The sequence below is a fragment of the Prionailurus viverrinus genome, chromosome D3 (assembly GCF_022837055.1).
Source record: "Prionailurus viverrinus isolate Anna chromosome D3, UM_Priviv_1.0, whole genome shotgun sequence".
Lineage (NCBI taxonomy): Eukaryota > Metazoa > Chordata > Mammalia > Carnivora > Felidae > Prionailurus > Prionailurus viverrinus.
The window spans coordinates 47,692,489-47,710,089 of record NC_062572.1 but is presented as its reverse complement, the minus strand read 5'-3'; the positions used below and the strand labels follow the sequence as shown (position 1 = coordinate 47,710,089).

Genomic DNA, 17,601 nt, shown 5'->3' with positions numbered 1-17,601 from the left:
CCAGCCTCCGTGAAAGCAACAGCCCCACCCCAGCTCTGAGCCACGACCCAGCACAGCCGCACCCACAGCCCGAGCCTGCTGCAGCCTGCCAGCAGAGCCCACCCTACCTGTGGGATGCGGGGGGGGGGGGGGGGGGGGGCGGGGAGGGGCGAGGGGCAGCACCCACCTTTCGCACTGTGTGCCTGTGTATCCAGGTTTGCAGGAGCACCTCACGTTTTCCCCAGTCACAACACAGCCAGTGGCAAAACTGGAAGGAAGACAGAAAAAAGCCTCAGTAAAAACAAATCGATAGGCTTCATGCTCATTATTTTTTGCCACAAAGCACTGACTTGCCTTAAGTGGAAACAGACACCAAGGATCTGGTTACTTCTTATATGAAGAAAAATGTGTCCATTAAGACTTGTGTAGATAATGATGAATTATTTCAGCTCACATTGGGCAAATCTTGGTACATAAGGACTGAAGGCATTTATTTAGTTTTATTTTTGGCTTGGAGAAATACATTCCTTCACTTGAGACAGAGCAAAGTAACTCATTTTGGAAGAAATGATTACAACAGCATTTTTCCAGGAATAACAAGGAAAGAATAAAACAAGTCTAGGCAGAAAAAAAGGACAGGGAGCTCGGATTCTTCAAAAAATTTTCCTCCTTGTTTATTCTAGTTCCTTCATATTGGGTACATTATCTCCTAGGAAGAAAAGGGGCCAGGCAGGAGGGACTAAGGCATAAAACAGGCTTGCCCGTCTGGGTATTTCTGTGGGCACAATCATTGGCGATTTTTACATTTTTCAAATCAAGTTGTGGGATTCTGATTCTCTTTCTTTTTGTTCTAACCGAGTGTATATTTGAGCTTTTTTTTTTTTTCCAAATAAGTGAGCAGATCATGAAAAAACTCTGTTGCCTTGAGATATGTCTATAAACATTACACTGAATAAATCTGAGGGAAAATACCTCTATTTATCATTTGCTGGTAAAAGAATTTTTATCTGGGAAGTTTCTCTTGGCCTAGTAGATGGACAGAATTATACTATTTTTTTTAAGTTTATTTATTTATTTTGAGAGACAGAGAGAGAGAGAGAGAGAGAGTGCAAGTGGGGGAAGGGGCAGAGGAAGAGAATCCCAAGCAGGCTCTGTACTGTCAGCACAGAGCCGGATGCAATGCAGGGCTCGAACTCACGAACCGTGAGGTCATGACCTGAGCCGAATCAAGAACTAGACGCTTAGCCGACTGAGCCTCCAGAGTTATACTTCTAAAGGAACAGTTAGAAATTCGTCAACAGTATGAATATTGATGGAGAAAGAGTTAAATAAAAACCATATTTCACTGATAAATCCGAGGAACTGTGTGTTACTTCAACTGCCTGAAAGCCAGAAGCTGGCCTTCATGATAACACTATGCTGTGCCATCAAAGATGAAAAGCTTTCCCCTGAGCACCCCATGAAAATCTTGTTTCCACTCTCTCTAGCTTCTGTTCCAACAAGTCTAGGCAAGTACTGAGTGCTAAATCCCTTTTCAAATAAAGTCACAGGACTGGGCAAGTTTAAGGAGTATCAGATACACAGAGAGCAAACCAGGGTGCACATTTCAAATACGCATCTTCAGAAAAGCCACATCTGGGCAGTGGCTTCTGGTAACGTGGCCAATTTCTCTGATACTGGCCTGATAGCAGCCCTCCTTGTGGTTCACACTTGCTCCCGAGCCTGTGCACTGCAGATACTGTTATTGGTATCTTCCTGATTTTCAAATCAACTCTTGCTTTGTTTACTTGTATTTTGCTTGGACCCACAGAGGATGTGTCACGATAAGCAGGAATATGACAAGGTACCGAGGCCAAAGAGAACATGAATCACCATGAAATCCAAGTGGCAGGTTTCTACCTATGTCATGTATCTGCTGTACTGGAGTCTGAATGACAACTCAGGTCATGCTCCATGGCTCAGAACTGGCCTATGACTTCCATCACACCGAGGATAAATCCAAGTGCCTTGCTATAGCCTGCAAAGTCCTACGGGATCTGTACCCTGGGTGCCCCACCAACCTCACCTCCTGACCCTCTGTCCCACACTGCCCTCTAACCACCTCCTTACTCCATGGACACATCGTCACAGGGGCTGTCTCTTGTCTTTTCCTTGCCTCAGACCCTCAGTGCCGAGATACTGCCATGCTTACTCCATCTCACTGCACCCTGGTCCTTGGCCAACGACCTCAGAAAACTCTCCTACTCTTCTGTAAAGAGTCTACTCACTCACTATCAATCACATAGCCCTGTTATCAACTTCAAAGCCCATCTCTATCTGAAATTATGCTTATTTATTTGTGCACGTATTTCTTGAGTGTGACAACTCTCCCTGCCTGCATTCTCCAGGGGAAGCCTCGTGAGATCAGAGTCTGTCAGTCTTGTTTCCTGTAGTTACCCCAGCACCTAGAGGAGGCTAACTCCTAGCCCCTGTATCAGGCGTTCAGTAAATAACTTTTAACCACCGAATGAAGAGTGAAAGGAAAGAGGAAAAGGAAAAGCACACAAGCGTACACTTGGGAAACTGTTCTTATTTGTTTTGCTTTTGTTTTGCATTTTTGCATGTTCTTTTTTAAATACAACTGCTTTGAGATAGAATTCACATACTGTATCACTTGTCCATTTCAAGCGTACAATTCAATGGCTTTTAGTAGATTCACAGAGTTGTAAAAACCATCAGTATGATCAACTACAGAACATGTTCATCACCCCCCAAAGAAATCCCACACCCTTACCGGCCACTTCCTATACACTGCCCCTCTCCCACTCCCCATCTCTGGTCCCAGGCAACCACCAAGCTACTTCCTATCTCCACAGATTATTTTCAAGCTCTCACAGTACCTGTTGGAATGAGGACATGGGCAGACGCTACAGTGTCCGTGGATGGCATTCCCATAGTGACCCTCTTTGCAGCGCTCACAGTGTTCCCCAGCAGTGTTATGCTGGCAGTTCTTGGGACAGATGAACATACAATTAAGAGCAGCCAATTACATTTATTATTATTAAGATTGTTATCACCTTAATTACTCACACAATTATAACTCAAGTCCTCTGACTCTGTACAGAGCTATGGATCACTAATGGTATATATTCCTATCTATCCAGTTACTGTTGGTACTGGAAAATAAAACATGTAAGCATCCTTCCATCAGCTATTTGGTGCTTAGCATCAGGAGGATGAAATTGGAGGAAGACCAGCTAGATTCAAACTCACTCCAGTGTTTCACAGCTGTGTAGCCTTGGGCAAGATTCTTTACCTCTCTGAGCCTCGGTATTTTTGTGTTGTTTTTTTTTTTTAACCAGTTGTATTGATGTATGATTTACACACAATTCTAATTTTCTTAAAACATATAGTTAGAATAACACCCACTTTCGAAGGCTGGGAGGATTTTAAAAAGTACACTATAGCTTCAGCAAGGTGTTAGCCCTATCCCTCTTCCCCTGAGAATAATGTCTATGAAAATCAATTTGTTTTACATAATTCAGTTAGTCGTGATATACTAAAGAGGAATATAGTTGCAATAAGTTAACATGTAGAATTTATTAAAACAATGAAAAGCTGCATTGTATCTAAAGAAATAATTCCAGCATCTCAGTTCAATTCCAATGTCTCCAAGAAGCAAGATGTTGTTTATCTATGTTGTGCGTTTATGTAAATCCAATTATTTTCATGCCAAAATCAATGCCTATTGAAAGTTGTTCTTCAATAAAGCACTGAGACGAGATGACTTTCCAATAGAGCAGTCCATTGAGGCAAATCCTAGCAGATGGTATCAAATTTGCTTATTTTGTGGAATTTTTAATGTTTCTTGCTTTACTCTAGTAATACATATGTAAATGCACAAAACTATCCAGGAAACCACTCCCCTATTGTGGGCATTTGATAATTTAGAGACACTCTATATGACCGGGAATAAGTCTAATGTTTTTGAAACGTGCTTTTATGTAGAGGTGGGGCTTGGTAGGAAACTTCAATGGCTGTGAGTTTTCAATAATATCTGAAACTGGGTTGCGAAAAACAACATGCACCTATATCCTAAGTGGGTGCGGCCCTGCTTTGAATGTGAGACTGTCCCTTCCAGCATATCATCAGTTCCTTTGGCTTAAACACAACCATCCCTCACAAACCTTTCAATAACAGACAATCACAATCCACATGTTATAACATGTTTTCATACCTTTTTTCCCAATATGAAATTGTGTCATACACACAAGGGATGTTGTTTACACATTAACGTGGGATCATCACCAGAAAGCTCATCCCTGCCCTGAATCCTTCCCTCTTTCCCCAAAAGTCACTGCCATGACAGTTTTTCCTGTAGACCTGGACTCTAAGACCAAATCCACATGCAGTGTATTGGATCCCAGAGGGGTCTCTCCTTGACCTTTACCTTGCTCCACGGTCCTGACTCTCTCACAAAACAGTCGTTTTTTTGAACGGATTATTTACCTTTCCACTTTAGTTTCCTTTCTTTTTAAACTCTAAATGACATTCTTAAGGAACAACATAGCTGAATAGATATATTTTAATCCTAGATCTACTTAGTTCTGAGCTGAAAACATTGGAGAAGCAAGACCATGGAGAAACAAGAATTATGGTGAGGCCATCTGCGTCCTACTGAAAACACCCTAACCTCTGGTCCTCCTCGGGAGCGGGGGAAGAATGGTAGAAAGGGGTGAGAACCTGTGTTGCTTGAGAAGGTCCCATAAGAATGTCTGAAATACCCCCACCCTCAGCTGAGAACACCTATCTTGATAGTTGTCTTTCTCAGTCCTGCAAATATGAGATATCTGCTTACCAATTTCCTTATGTTTTACTGTGAATAAATTCACAGATGGATGGATGGATGGATGGATGGATGGATGGATGAATCCACATCCACTCCCACATCATGTGCTCTCTTAGCTCCATCGGACACCAAACATCCATTGGGCATCTACTACGTGTCCCACCATGCTACCAGGTACTAGGGATGCCAAGATGGATCGGCACCCTGACCAGGGGGCAAATAGAACCCTGTGAGTACACACGTTAAATATAACGTGGAAAACTTGATGGCTGATGCACCCCAGCATCCCATAAGTGCAAGAGGAGCTTCAGGGAAGAAGGGCTTCTGGAGGCGATGATGCCTCCTGCATGGAGAATAAAAGGAGGGGAATTAGCTGGGGAGAGAAGTGAGGGGAGGGCACACCAGGCATAGGGAGCAGCGTGCATAGAATGTCAGTCGTGCAGGAGCACAGCGGTGCATGTGGGCAAGATGAAGCAATTGGTATTCTGGAGAGTGAAGGGCAAGGCGGGGTGGGATGCAGCTGGAAAGGTAGCAGCTCAGATCACGGGAAACCTGAGGCGGCACGGAGGAGCATGGACCTCTGGCCATGAGCGTCACGAGAGCCCCAGGCCACCTGTGGGTTTCAGGTAAGTCTGGCAGGGGGGAAATGGGCGCAAGAGCCAGGGAGTAAAGAAAGGAAAACCGAGAGAGGAAGGGACATGGGAACAGAGTGGTAGAAGAGGGATGACAGAGATGGCAGAAGGCAAGGGGAGTGGGGGAGGGGCAGCAATATGGGGAGAAAGGGGGCCAGGAGAAGAGACAGAGCCTTGGTGAAGAGAAAGGGGCCTGTCACTGCGGGTCCTTCCGGCTGACGACGGCACCCACGCAACATATGACCTGCTGCTCTTGGACGCACAGGGTTTTACTACTAAGGGCTGGGGTTACTTTCTTCTTCAAACTTCGAAGTTTATTTTTGAAACAATATGGAGATTTGCACAAGAGTGAAGGTCCCAGATATTAGAAATTGACTTGGCTCTTGAGAGACGAAGTCCAGTTTGCAGCGGAACCAGCCCATTCGATGGTGAAAAGTACTTGGTTTCCAAATCGTTATGGATCTTTGAGAATGAGGGCTGCATCCTTGGCTCCCATAAAACGGGCACCCTCCCCGCCCCAGGGCAGGGGCAACGCTCAGAGCCTGCCAGGGGAGCACTGCGCAGGGGAGCGAGTGCAGGCACTGGCCCCACGCCTCTGTGGGAGCGCGCATGCGCGCACGTTCCCCACGGGACCGCAAGCCTCGCGGAGGCGTGAAGGCGGGGAGGGCATCGGGTAGTTTTAACCACAGTGCTTAGCTCACTACCTCCCACGATAGCAAAGGCTCCGTAAAGGTTTCCTGAATGAATTATTTCTAAAGGCCATATGGCCATTAGGGACAAGTGAAGACACAGCTACAGAGAAAGGAAATGACAAAGAAAATCTTGTTTGATTAAAACAGATGAATTATGACTCACTAGTGATCCTTCCGCTGGGTGAATGGACGCAGAGAATGCCTACTTTTGTTCTTTAGCAGCTTTGATAGAGTGGACGTGACATCTAGCCATGGTTCAGTGACAAAATAAATATTTATTTTAAATTAAAGCATCTACCTGTGTTACACACGGCATACACTATGAAATATAATTATAGAAGAGTATTTATGAGCTGAAAAACTACTATTTCCCAGTGAGTTTTATTGCTTTTGAACATACAAGGTTAAAATTCTACAGAATATTCTATCAACAATGTCCTGTCCTGGCCTGTCCCATCTTGTAGTGGAAGCAGTTCCCTGGGACATGCTGAATTTGGCTTAATACAGTCTAGGAGCTCAAAGAATTGAAACACACTCTAGATGCATTGCACAACGCAAAGGAAATCCATGCCAGAAGAACGCATTTTCAAACAGCACAACGTAAGTGGGGGGGCTTGTGCTCCTGGGGGCACTGATGCTCTCTCCTTTCTTTGTATCTGTCCATTCTCCTTCCAAGTAGGGAGGCCCTGGCTGCCAGGGATGAAAGAGAGGAAGGCAGAAGAAAAAATGTGCTGCTTCAGGATACAAAAGAAAAATTTCCCGACAATCCAATTTTCTATGGGAAATCTTTTTTAAGGTATTTTAAAAGAAGATTATTTTCCAGTGGATAGGCCACAGACAGCAAGGACTCACCTCACCTGTCTTCCTACATAAACCCACTTTGTCTTGGCAGCCGCAGATTAGTGCTTGAGTGACTTGAGTATGTGCCTTAAGTCTGTCTAAGCGTCATCTTCTCCCCAATTACTTGCTTGAGCTATTGCTCATCTAACAGCCACAAGGCTCCCCTCCTGCAGCCTCCTGCTACCCCAACAAAACAGGGGCCCAAAGCAGTGGCTCTGATTTGTTATATTCGACCAGGAATTAAGTCCCGGGATCCACCCATTAAAAACATTCCATGAAGCAAAAATTTAGAAGCTAATGTGTCATTTCATTGTTCAGCTAGGAGTTCTTCTCCGATGGCACGTGTTAAAATGGAGGGAAAAGTGAAGTGTAAAATAATTCAGCCTGATAATGCTGAATGCCATGTTTACAAAGCAACCTCAATTTGGCTTTGGGTTTGGCTGGAGATGTGATATTTGATGTCTCAGGGACCAGTGGGGTGAGGGTGGGGGGCGAGGGGACAGGGAGACACAGATCGTCGGCCAGGAGAGTATCAATTTACTCACGATACATATTCCCGAGCCATCCTGGCATCGATTTGAATGTCCGTTGCAATTGCAGGGAACACATCGTCCGGTATATGCACCTTTGCTATCCCGATAGTATCCGGGGCTACAACCCTGTTTTTCAAACAAAGCATTTAGTCAACATAAAGAATTATTATCCAAAGCATGTGCCAATTCTGACTGTCAAGCATTCACTTTCTTTTTAAAATTTATTTTTAACATTTATTCACTTTTGAGAGACAGAGCGTGAGTCGGGGAGGGGCAGAGAGAGAGGGAGACACAGAATCCTAAGAGGCTCCAGACTCAGCCGACAGCACAGAGCCCGGCATGGGGCTCGAACTCACGAGCCACGGGATCATGACCTGGGCTGAAGTCAGACGCTCAACCAACTGAGCCACCCAGGTGCCCCAAGCATTCACTTTTTAAATCTTTTTTCCTTTAGTTGGTATGTGGATTTCTACTTTCAAACACTAGCCAGTCCACTGGCTCCCTTTGTCAGATTCTAGCTTGTTTCCACGCCACAGCACGCGTGTGTGCTAGTGGCAGAGAGGGAGATGTGTGGGGGGACATGAGAGAAAAGGGAGACGTGGAGGGAGGAGTGTGGAAATGGCTTCCTCTCCTTCAACCGTTTTAGGGCAGGTGGAGGGGTGGAGAGGTGAAGGGGTAAAGAGGGTCAGGACATCAGTCTTTGGTGGGGAAAGTCTCTAAGCAAATCTTTTCAAGTTCAAGTGCTCTTAGGGCAGGCATTCCGGCTCCAAGTAGGAGTTTGGACTGGTGGATGAAGGGGGACTAAGGAGTCTTCATTAGGATCTATTCAGTAATGGCAGAACCCGGGGAATCATGTCACTGCCACTCACTGGTCTATAAGCAAAAGCGAACTCAGGGGAGAGGACCGTGCCTGTGTTCTCTACAGAACGCTGCAGGGACGCTGGGCTCCAATGGGACACACAAAGACCCAGCTGGAGGGAATCTCACTGGGTGTGGTCTTCTTTTCTTGTTCAATGTTGCTTTGACCATATGTGTGTGTGTGTGTGTGTGTGTGTGTGTGTGTACATATATATATATATATTTTAAGGATTCTAGTTGGGCGCCTGGGTGGCTCAATGGGTTAAGCATCTGACTTTGGTTCAGGTCACAGTCTTGCAGTTCACGAGTTCGAGCCCTACAATGGGCTTTGGGCTGGCAGCTCAGAGCCTGGAGCCTGCTTTGGATTCTGTGTGTCCCTCTCTCTCTGCCCCTCCCCCACTCACATGCTGCCTCTCTCTCTCTCTCAAAAATAAATATTTTAAAATAAATAAATACTTAAAAAAGGATTCTAGTTAAGAATGCCCCCAATAGAAGAAAAAGCAATTCTTCCAACACCAGCCATTAAAAATTATTTAGATTTCTGTCTTTAAAGAGAATCATAGACATTTTGTTTATTTTGGCAGAGCAAATTAATTCACTGATTCAAACCAAATGTTGTCCCCAGTTTCTTTAAGTGACCTCCATATACGGCCTATCTAAAGCATCAGGAAAAAATAATATTTCAAGATAAAAGATCATCTTTCATCTAATCCTCTTTAAACAGCATTATGTCTATAAGACCCTGAAGCTACAATGAAGAGAAATCAGAAAATCAACCATCCATTCTCATTCATCCGTAGCCATAAAGGGCTCTACCTGGTCTGGTGGGAAAGAGGAAGAAGCCAACCTTATAGAGCTGGAGAAAGAAGCCTGGTATACTCCCCGGAGTAGAACATCCCAGTTTCTGATAGGAGTTTCTTCCAAAATTACCAATTACTACACACTGGACACAATAACAAGACTATAATTTCCAGTACGTTTTCCCCTTCAGCTATTAGAAACCATGTTTAGGCAAAAGAAGCTATTGCAAAAAATGAGATTGCTTTATGTGTTATATGAATAGGCTTGTCTACAGGAGAATCGAAGTATGAAAGGAATGTTCTTTAATTGAAAACACAACTGAGAGAGACGTTCGAACAAAATTCAGCCACTGGTAGTGTGATCATATCTACAAGCAAATACTCTCCACTACTAAGTGGCAAGTGTCTCTTAATTACCCCCACATATCACATTACGTGCTTATGAAATAATATTTGGTAAAGAACAAATTATCCAAATAAATAAATATATGTGGTTCATTTATGACAACATGTCTGAGTAAAAAGCCTTAATTAAACATGTTTGGCAGGAGGACGGTCCATCCTGATTAAAATTAAACCACCCACCTTAATTTGCTTTCGATTAGAAACAGAAAAAGTCCCCTACAAGTCACATGACTTCTACTCAGGCAGAACGTTTGTCGGTTACTGAAATACAATCATTTTCTCACCTCTACAAAGCACACAAACTCCACACAATCTTATACACAATTCAGTTCAAGTACTCAGATTGTATTGAAGATTTACTCTAAATGAAAATGAATGTATCCTAATATATTATTTCAGAAAGGGGTTTAGCAACCATATTTTTTAAGTAACAATTTTTCAGGATCACTTTTCCAATAAACTTGTGTGGTACAAATGATAAAATGATGTCCCTATCAGGTTTTCAGGGCTACCTCAGCAGCCATTGGATCCATTTCTCTGTGAGCATACATGTAAAAATCCAGAAAGTTGAGACAGAGAGAGAGACAGAGAAAGAGAGAGAGACCAAGCGAGCAGACTTTATGAGTGTTTAATGCCTGGCAAATTGAAGCATGTCTTGTTAGGTATTATACAAATTCAATCTCATCACTTTTCTTAAACATGGATTTCACTGATTTTCGTGGTTTACTTTACCGGTAAATTTTCTTCCAAGCAGAATTTGGAAGTCTACAGGCACTGGACTCTTTTGTCTTGGGGCCTGAGTTACTCTCGAAAGGGCACAAAGTTTCATAGTGTACTAACACCCCACAAACATTCAAACTCTGAGCTGTCTGGGCATTTCCAGGTGGGCTGATGTTTACGGGGTTTGTGGTTAACAGCTCAGGAGAACAATCTGTCAGGCACCGTAATAAACCCTGCCAGTCAACAGGACAGGGAGGCTCTGGGTCCCTCCCCCAGCCCACCCATTATTCATTCATCCCCTTAACTTAAAAAATGTCATAAAGCTAGGAACCCTTCCCCAGCCCAAACCAAATTTAAAAGGGACATTACCTGGCTGGGCTTAAACTCCACATAACTTGCTTGCAGATGGCTTTGACCCGGAGGCTGAAGAAACGCTACCCTTTGCTGCTGTGAATTATATCCCAGACACTGCCCCACAGCTGCCCCAAAGATCCACAGCCATCCAGCGCTCCAGGCTGACCACCTCACTGTGGGGGACATCCTGGTCCCTGGGTGTCCTGCTGGCTGCACGCAAACCTTTTCCTCTTCCTCTTATACCTGCCCTTCCTGCTTCAGTGCCCAAGCCCGCCTGACTCAGGTGAGGCAGGCTGTCTGCGGCAGGAGGCCCCACCTGTAAACTTCACCCATGAGTCAGCCTGTGAGAGAGCGCACATAACAGTCCCACAGGGAAGAACGCCGCTCTGTAATTCCTGCGAGGTGGGGTAGGCATCACCTTCTACCCACCTTACCCCGCAGACGGCACTAGCTGATTAGAGAAGATGTAAATCACAGGCTGAGTCACGAGCAAAGAACACGCCCGGGGCAGGAGGCTGGTAATCCAGAGGTTCCACTCCTTCCCTGGGGCTATGATTTTATTTAATCGGGCTAGAAAAGAGATAGGAGGAAGGGGGTGGGGAAGAAGAATCTTGGCACCTGTGGACTAAATGTTATAAGACAGAAGTCCCCACGGGGTACCTGGGTGGCTCAGTTGGTTAAGCGTCTGACTTTGGCTCAGGTCATGATCTCCCCAGAAAACCACGACAGGTAATATATTTGCAAGTTAAAAAAAGAAACTGGTGTGCAGATCACCTAGGGGCTTTCTGCGATCAAGGGGTGAGGATAGAAAGGGGAGGATGTTGCTAAATGTACATACAGGGGGTAGAGGGAATACACCGAGTGATAATATTTGCTATTTCCTAATAATTGCACCAAACATTGTGCTTTCCCTCCCATCAGGAAGAGAACCTATTTACAACTTGAGATACGACAGTTTCATTTTATGGCACAATTTAATCATCTGAGGACAAGTCAGGCTGGCTGGGCCTGGCAGGAAGATCTGCTGTGAGCTCGGAAACTGGGCTGCCACGTCCCCTGGAAGAACCAGGACACTGTCTGGACTCTAAACCGGAGGGGCCCTCGACTAAAGAACAGCACAAGAACCCGAGGTCACCTACTGGAAAGGCAGTGGCTCAAATACTGGGATGCCCACTGGCGGGCTCCTTCTACTTCCCAGAAAGTCCTGATTTCTACAACCTCCAGGATTGACCAAATGCCTGCGGCTTTCCAGTGGAATTTGAGATGTCTGTGATTTCTTTTTTGTATTTCATACCTGAAGGTGGTCCAGGTAAGACAGAAGCTATAGCCCAGGAGACACCTGTCCGATGGACAGAGTACTTCAGACCATCCAGCAGGGTGGGGGCAGCAGACAGAAGGGGCAGCCACAGGAGTCCTAGGGGGAATTTCTTCCTACCTGGCATGAGTCACCGGTGTAGCCAGGGGGGCAGGCACACATCTCCACATGATGTGCTCTACGCCCACTTCCTGTGGCAGAGGCCTCCTCCAGTCCCACCCCGCTCAAGGAGAGCCGCTGAGTCTCGGTGAAGTAGAGGCCTCGGAGGCGCACACCTTCTAGTCTAGACAGTACCATCATCAGCTCTTCCCGGGACACGGGGGCACCGCTGCTGGCGTGCCTGAAGTTTCCCTACACATGGAAAAAGAAAAGCAAGGTCTCCCCTTGGCAAGCTCACTTCCAGGGCTTTCAGAGAGACAGGCGTCCAGCACAAGTCAAAGGAAAGGCACAGAAGACAAGAGAGAAGAGAAGGGAAGGGAAGGGAAGGGAAGGGAAGGGAAGGGAAGGGAAGGGAAGGGAAGGGAAGGGAAGGGCAGGGCAAGGAGGAAGGGAGGAAGGGAGGAAGGGAGGAAGGGAGGAAGGGAGGAGGGGAGGAGGGGAGGAGAGAACAGAAGTTAGTATAAGATAGCAGATTTATATTTAGAGTCAGGTGTCCTGGGTTATTCCTAAGAAAAGAGAGTGCCACATGAAAGGGGAAAAAATGAAGGCAGGAAATAAGGCACAATGAAATGCAGTAAGATCTCCCAGTGTTTACTTATTTTAAAATGCACTCTTGGGGCACCTGGTGGCTCAATTGGTTGAATGTCGTTCTTTTTTAAACTTTTTTTTAAAGTTTATTTATTTATTTTGAGAGAGAGAGAGAGAGAGAGAGCAAGGGAGGGGCAGAGAGTGAGGGAGAGAGAGAATCCCCAAGCAGGCTCCTTGCTGTCAGTGTGGAGACAGAGGCGGGGCTCGATCTCAGGAACTGTGAGATCATGACCTGAGCCAAAATCAAGAGTCAGACACTTAATAGACTCAGCCACCCTGGCACCGCAGAGTATCTGACTCTTGATTTTGGCTCAGGTCATGATCCCAGGGTTATGGGACTGAGCCCCACCTTGGGTTCCATGTTGTGCATGGAGCCTGTTTATTTATTATTTTTTTTAATTTAAACTTTTTTTTTTCAACGTTTATTTATTTTTGGGACAGAGAGAGACAGAGCATGAACGGGGGAGGGGCAGAGAGAGAGGGAGACACAGAATCGGAAACAGGCTCCAGGCTCCGAGCCATCAGCCCAGAGCCCGACGCGGGGCTCGAACTCACGGACCGCGAGATCGTGACCTGGCTGAAGTTGGACGCTTAACCGACTGCGCCACCCAGGTGCCCCATGGAGCCTGTTTAAAATATTCTCTCTCTCTCTCTCTCTCCCTCCCTCTCTCTCTCTCTCTCTCTCTCTCCCTTTCCCTCCCTCCCTCCACTTCTTGCTTCCTCTGTCCCTCTAACCAACTCTCTCTCTCTCAAATAAATAAACACATAATTTTTTTAAAAAATGCACTTTTGTGTGTGCAAGCACAAAATGAATGAGAATGATACAGGAGAAAGGCTTAAGGAAACCCACTGAGTCATGCAGTTAGATCACTCATTAAATGTACATCATTGGGACAGAAAGTACAATCTTTTCTTGCACACACACATTTATATTTTACTTTTATGATGGTAAAAGGCACATCACATAAAATTTACCATTTCAGCCATTTTTAAGTATACAGTAGAATAGCATTGATTATATTCACATTGTTGTATAACACATCCTAGACCTTTATCATCTTGCAAAATGGAAACTCTGTACCTATTAAGCAATTTCTCCTCTCCCGCCGATTCCTGAAAACCACCATTCTACTTCCTGATATTATGAATTTGATTACTTTAAATACCTCATACAAGTGGAATCACTCAGTATTTGTCTTTTGGTGACTGGCTTATTCCACTCAGCATAAAATCTTCACATTACGTTCCAGCATCTAACTAGCTAGAACTATCATATTCTAGCACGTGGTAGGATTTCCTTTTTAAGGTAATATAATATTCCAACATATGTATATACCATATTTTCTTTATCCGTTCATCTGTCATCTGCCACCTCTTATCTACTGTGAATAGTGCTGAAATGAACATGGATGTGTGAATAGCTGTTCAAAACGCTATTTTCAATTCTTTTGGGTATATACTCAGAAGTGGGATTGCTGGATCACGTGGTCATTCTATCTTTAAAATTTTTTAAAATCTCAATACTCTTTTCCACAGTGGCTCGTACTGTTTTATAATCTCACCAACAGTGCACCTGTGTTCCAATTTCTGCACATCCTCACCAACACTTGTTATTCTGTTTTAACAGTAGCCATCCTAATGACTGTGAGATGGTATCCCGTTGGTTTTGATTTGCATTTCTCTACTAATTAGTGATGTTGAGTATCTCTTCATGTAAAAGCCTGCACTTAGAAAAAGAATTTTTTTTTCATGTTTGTTTATTTTTGAGAGAGAGAGACAGAGCATGAGCAGTGGAGGGGCAGAGAGAGAGGGAGACACAGAACTGGAAACGGGCTCCAGGCTGTTAGCACAGAGCTTGACATGGGACTTGAACTCAGAAACTGTAAGATCATGACCTGAGCTGAAGTCGGAGGCTTAAACGACTGAGCCACCCAGTCATCCCTAAAAGATTGCACATTTAACCTTTATATTCTGTTGCCTCCTTAAAACTTGGCTTCCATATGTCTTAAATGGGCATAATAATATCTAATCTCTCAGCAGTATGATGAGGATTATGTGTCCTATAGTGTCCTATATAGTAGAGGATTAAAGCAAATTAAATAATAAAATGTACATAAAGTGTTTAGCCCAGTGCCTAACATGTAGTAGACATTCAATAAATGGTATCTATTATTATTTACATATAAATAAGATACTAATATAATTTTAGTTTATATTTTTAACAGCTTGAGGTATGATTTGCATACAATGATATTCCCTTATTTTAAGCATACAATTTTTAGTAAATTTACAGAAGCATGCAACCATCGCCACAATGAAGTTTTACATTTTCATCTCCCTACCCCCAAAAGAACCCTTGTGCCCATTTGTAGTTACTGCCTATTCCCATCCCAAGCCCCAGGCAACTGTCTCTAGCTTTACCCTTGTTGGACCATTTATATAAATACAAGCTTTAGGGACGCCTGGGTGGCCCAGTCAGTTAGGCATCTGACTCTTGGTTTCGGCTTGGGTCATGATCTCACAGTTCAAGAGTTCTGTGCTGCTAGTGTGAAACCTGCTTGGGATTCTCTCTCTCCCTCTCTCTCTGCCCCTCCCCCACTCATGCTTGCTCTCTCACTTGCTCTCTCTCAAAATAAATTTAAAATAATACTTAAAAATCAATCAATAAATAAATACAAACTATTTCAATAGTACACAAATGCTTATCTTCTTTTTTTTTAATTTTTTTTTCAACGTTTATTTTTATTTTGGGGACAGAGAGAGACAGAGCATGAACGGGGGAGGGGCAGAGAGAGAGGGAGACACAGAATCGGAAACAGGCTCCAGGCTCCGAGCCATCAGCCCAGAGCCCGACGCGGGGCTCGAACTCACGGACTGCGAGATCGTGACCTGGCTGAAGTCAGACGCTTAACCGACTGTGCCACCCAGGCGCCCCACAAATGCTTATCTTCTATTCATTTCTTCACCTGCTCTGTTGTGCTCTTATTATCATATACATTATGTCTTTATACACTGTATGCTGATCAACACAGACTTATAATTACTTATAATTATTACTTTAAGCAGTTGTCTTTTAAATCAGAAGAAGTTACAAACAAAAGATATATTTTTACTGCCTTTCATATTTACCTATGTAGTTACCTTTACTAGTGTTTTTCATTTCTAACCGGGATTGAAGTTATTGTCTATAGTGTCCTTTCATTTCTGTCTAAAGATTCCCATTAGTATTTCTTATAAGGAGGGCGGGATAGCACTGATTCTCCCTGTTTTGTTTATAATGGAATGTCTTCATTTCTCCTCCATTTTTGAAGGACGTTTTTCTGGATATGTAATTCTTTGCTGCATGTTTCTTTTAGCACTTTGAATGCTGCCCCACTGCCTTCTGACTTCCATGGTTTCTGGTGAATAGTTAGGTCTTAACCTTATTGAGGACCCTTGTATGTGATGTGCTTCTCCCCCATTGCTTTTAAGATTGTCTTTGTCTTTCAGAATCTTTACTATGATGTTTCTAATGTGTGGATCTCTTGCATTTATCCGACATGAAGTTTGTTGAGCTTGGATGTGTAGATTAATGATTTTCATCAAATCTGATAAGTTTTGCAGCCATTATTTCTTTAAATATTGTTTCTTTCTTTTTTTCTCTCTCCTCTTGTTCCGGTACTTCAATTATTCACATGTTGGTACATTTGATGGTGTCTCATATGTCTTTGAGAGTCTGTTTGTTTTTCCTCACTCTTTTTACTTTCTGTTCCTCAGACTGAATAATCTCAATTGACCTTCAGATTGGCTGATCCTTTCTTCTGCCTGTTCAACTCTGTTGTTGAGCCCTGGTCTTAGCCTGGCTGCCATAACAAAACACCATAGACTCAATGGCTTAAACAACAGAAATCTGTTTTCTCAAAGTCACAGAGGCTAGAAGTCCCAGATCAAGATTGCCAGCCAGTTTGGTCCCTGGTGAGAATTTTCTTACTAGCTTACACATGGTTGCCTTCTCACTGTGTTCTTATGTGGTAGACAGAGAGAGGGAGTTTTCTGGTGTCTCCTTTTATAAGGGCATTGATTCTATCAGATCACAGCTCTATCCTTATGATCTTATTTAACCTTAATTACTTCTTTACTCCAAATACACTCAAACTAGAGACCAGGGCTTCAACACATAAATTTGGAGAGAACACAATCCAGTCCACAGCAGCTCTTCTAGTAAATTCTTCATTTTCAGATATTGTAATTTTCAACCCTAGAATTTCTATTTGGTTCTTTTTTTATAATTCCTATTTCTTTACTAGTATATTGCATTTGGTGAGATATTGTTCTCATATTTTACTTTAGTTCTTTAGACATGGTATTCTTTAGTTCTTTGATGTATGTTGATTTAAAGTCTTTGTGTAGTTAAGTCCAATGTCTGGGCTTCCTTAGGGACAGTTTCTATTTATTGCATTTCCCTCCTGTGCACGGACCATGCTTTGCTGTTTCTTTTTCATGTCTCATATTTTTTTGTGGAAAACTGGACATTTAACATAATGTAACATGGCAACTCAGGAAATCATATTTCTCCCCCCTCCCCAGAATGTGTTGCTGTTGCTATTTACTATTGTTGTGTCTTTGTTTAATGAGTTTTCTGAACTAATTCTGTAAAGTCTGTATTCTTTGTCATGTAAGGCCATGAAAGTCTCTGCTTAGGTAGCTTAGTGGTCAGCTAGTGACTGGACAGAGATTTCTTTAAATGCATAAAACCGAAAAGTCTCTTAGTATCTGCCAAGGGGTTGGTGTGTATGTTGAGGGACCCCTCAACACTCAGCCAGGGAGCTGACAACTCTGTTTTAGCCTTCACTTCTGGTTTATTCTAAGCCTCAAGGTCAGCTAGAGGTGAGGTCTTAGGGCAGTGTCAGGTCTTTCCT

The 17,601-nt window shown here is 43.7% G+C and overlaps 1 protein-coding gene across 3 annotated transcripts in view; it reads right to left on the bottom strand.

Annotated features, from left to right (window-relative positions):
• LAMA3 (laminin subunit alpha 3) overlaps positions 1 to 17,601 on the bottom strand; it is a 274,238-nt gene that overhangs the window by 71,865 nt on the left and 184,772 nt on the right. For 2 of the 3 annotated variants that reach the window (XM_047826704.1, XM_047826703.1), the window contains exons 38-41: positions 12,077 to 12,307; positions 7,517 to 7,630; positions 2,859 to 2,968; positions 167 to 247 (exon numbers count right to left, since the gene is read on the bottom strand). In XM_047826704.1, coding sequence (XP_047682660.1) covers positions 167 to 247; positions 2,859 to 2,968; positions 7,517 to 7,630; positions 12,077 to 12,307 — 536 coding nt within the window. Of the gene's footprint in view, positions 1 to 166; positions 248 to 2,858; positions 2,969 to 7,516; positions 7,631 to 10,656; positions 11,368 to 12,076; positions 12,308 to 17,601 lie in introns of those variants that run through there. The other variant, XM_047826705.1, reaches the window with a different exon arrangement.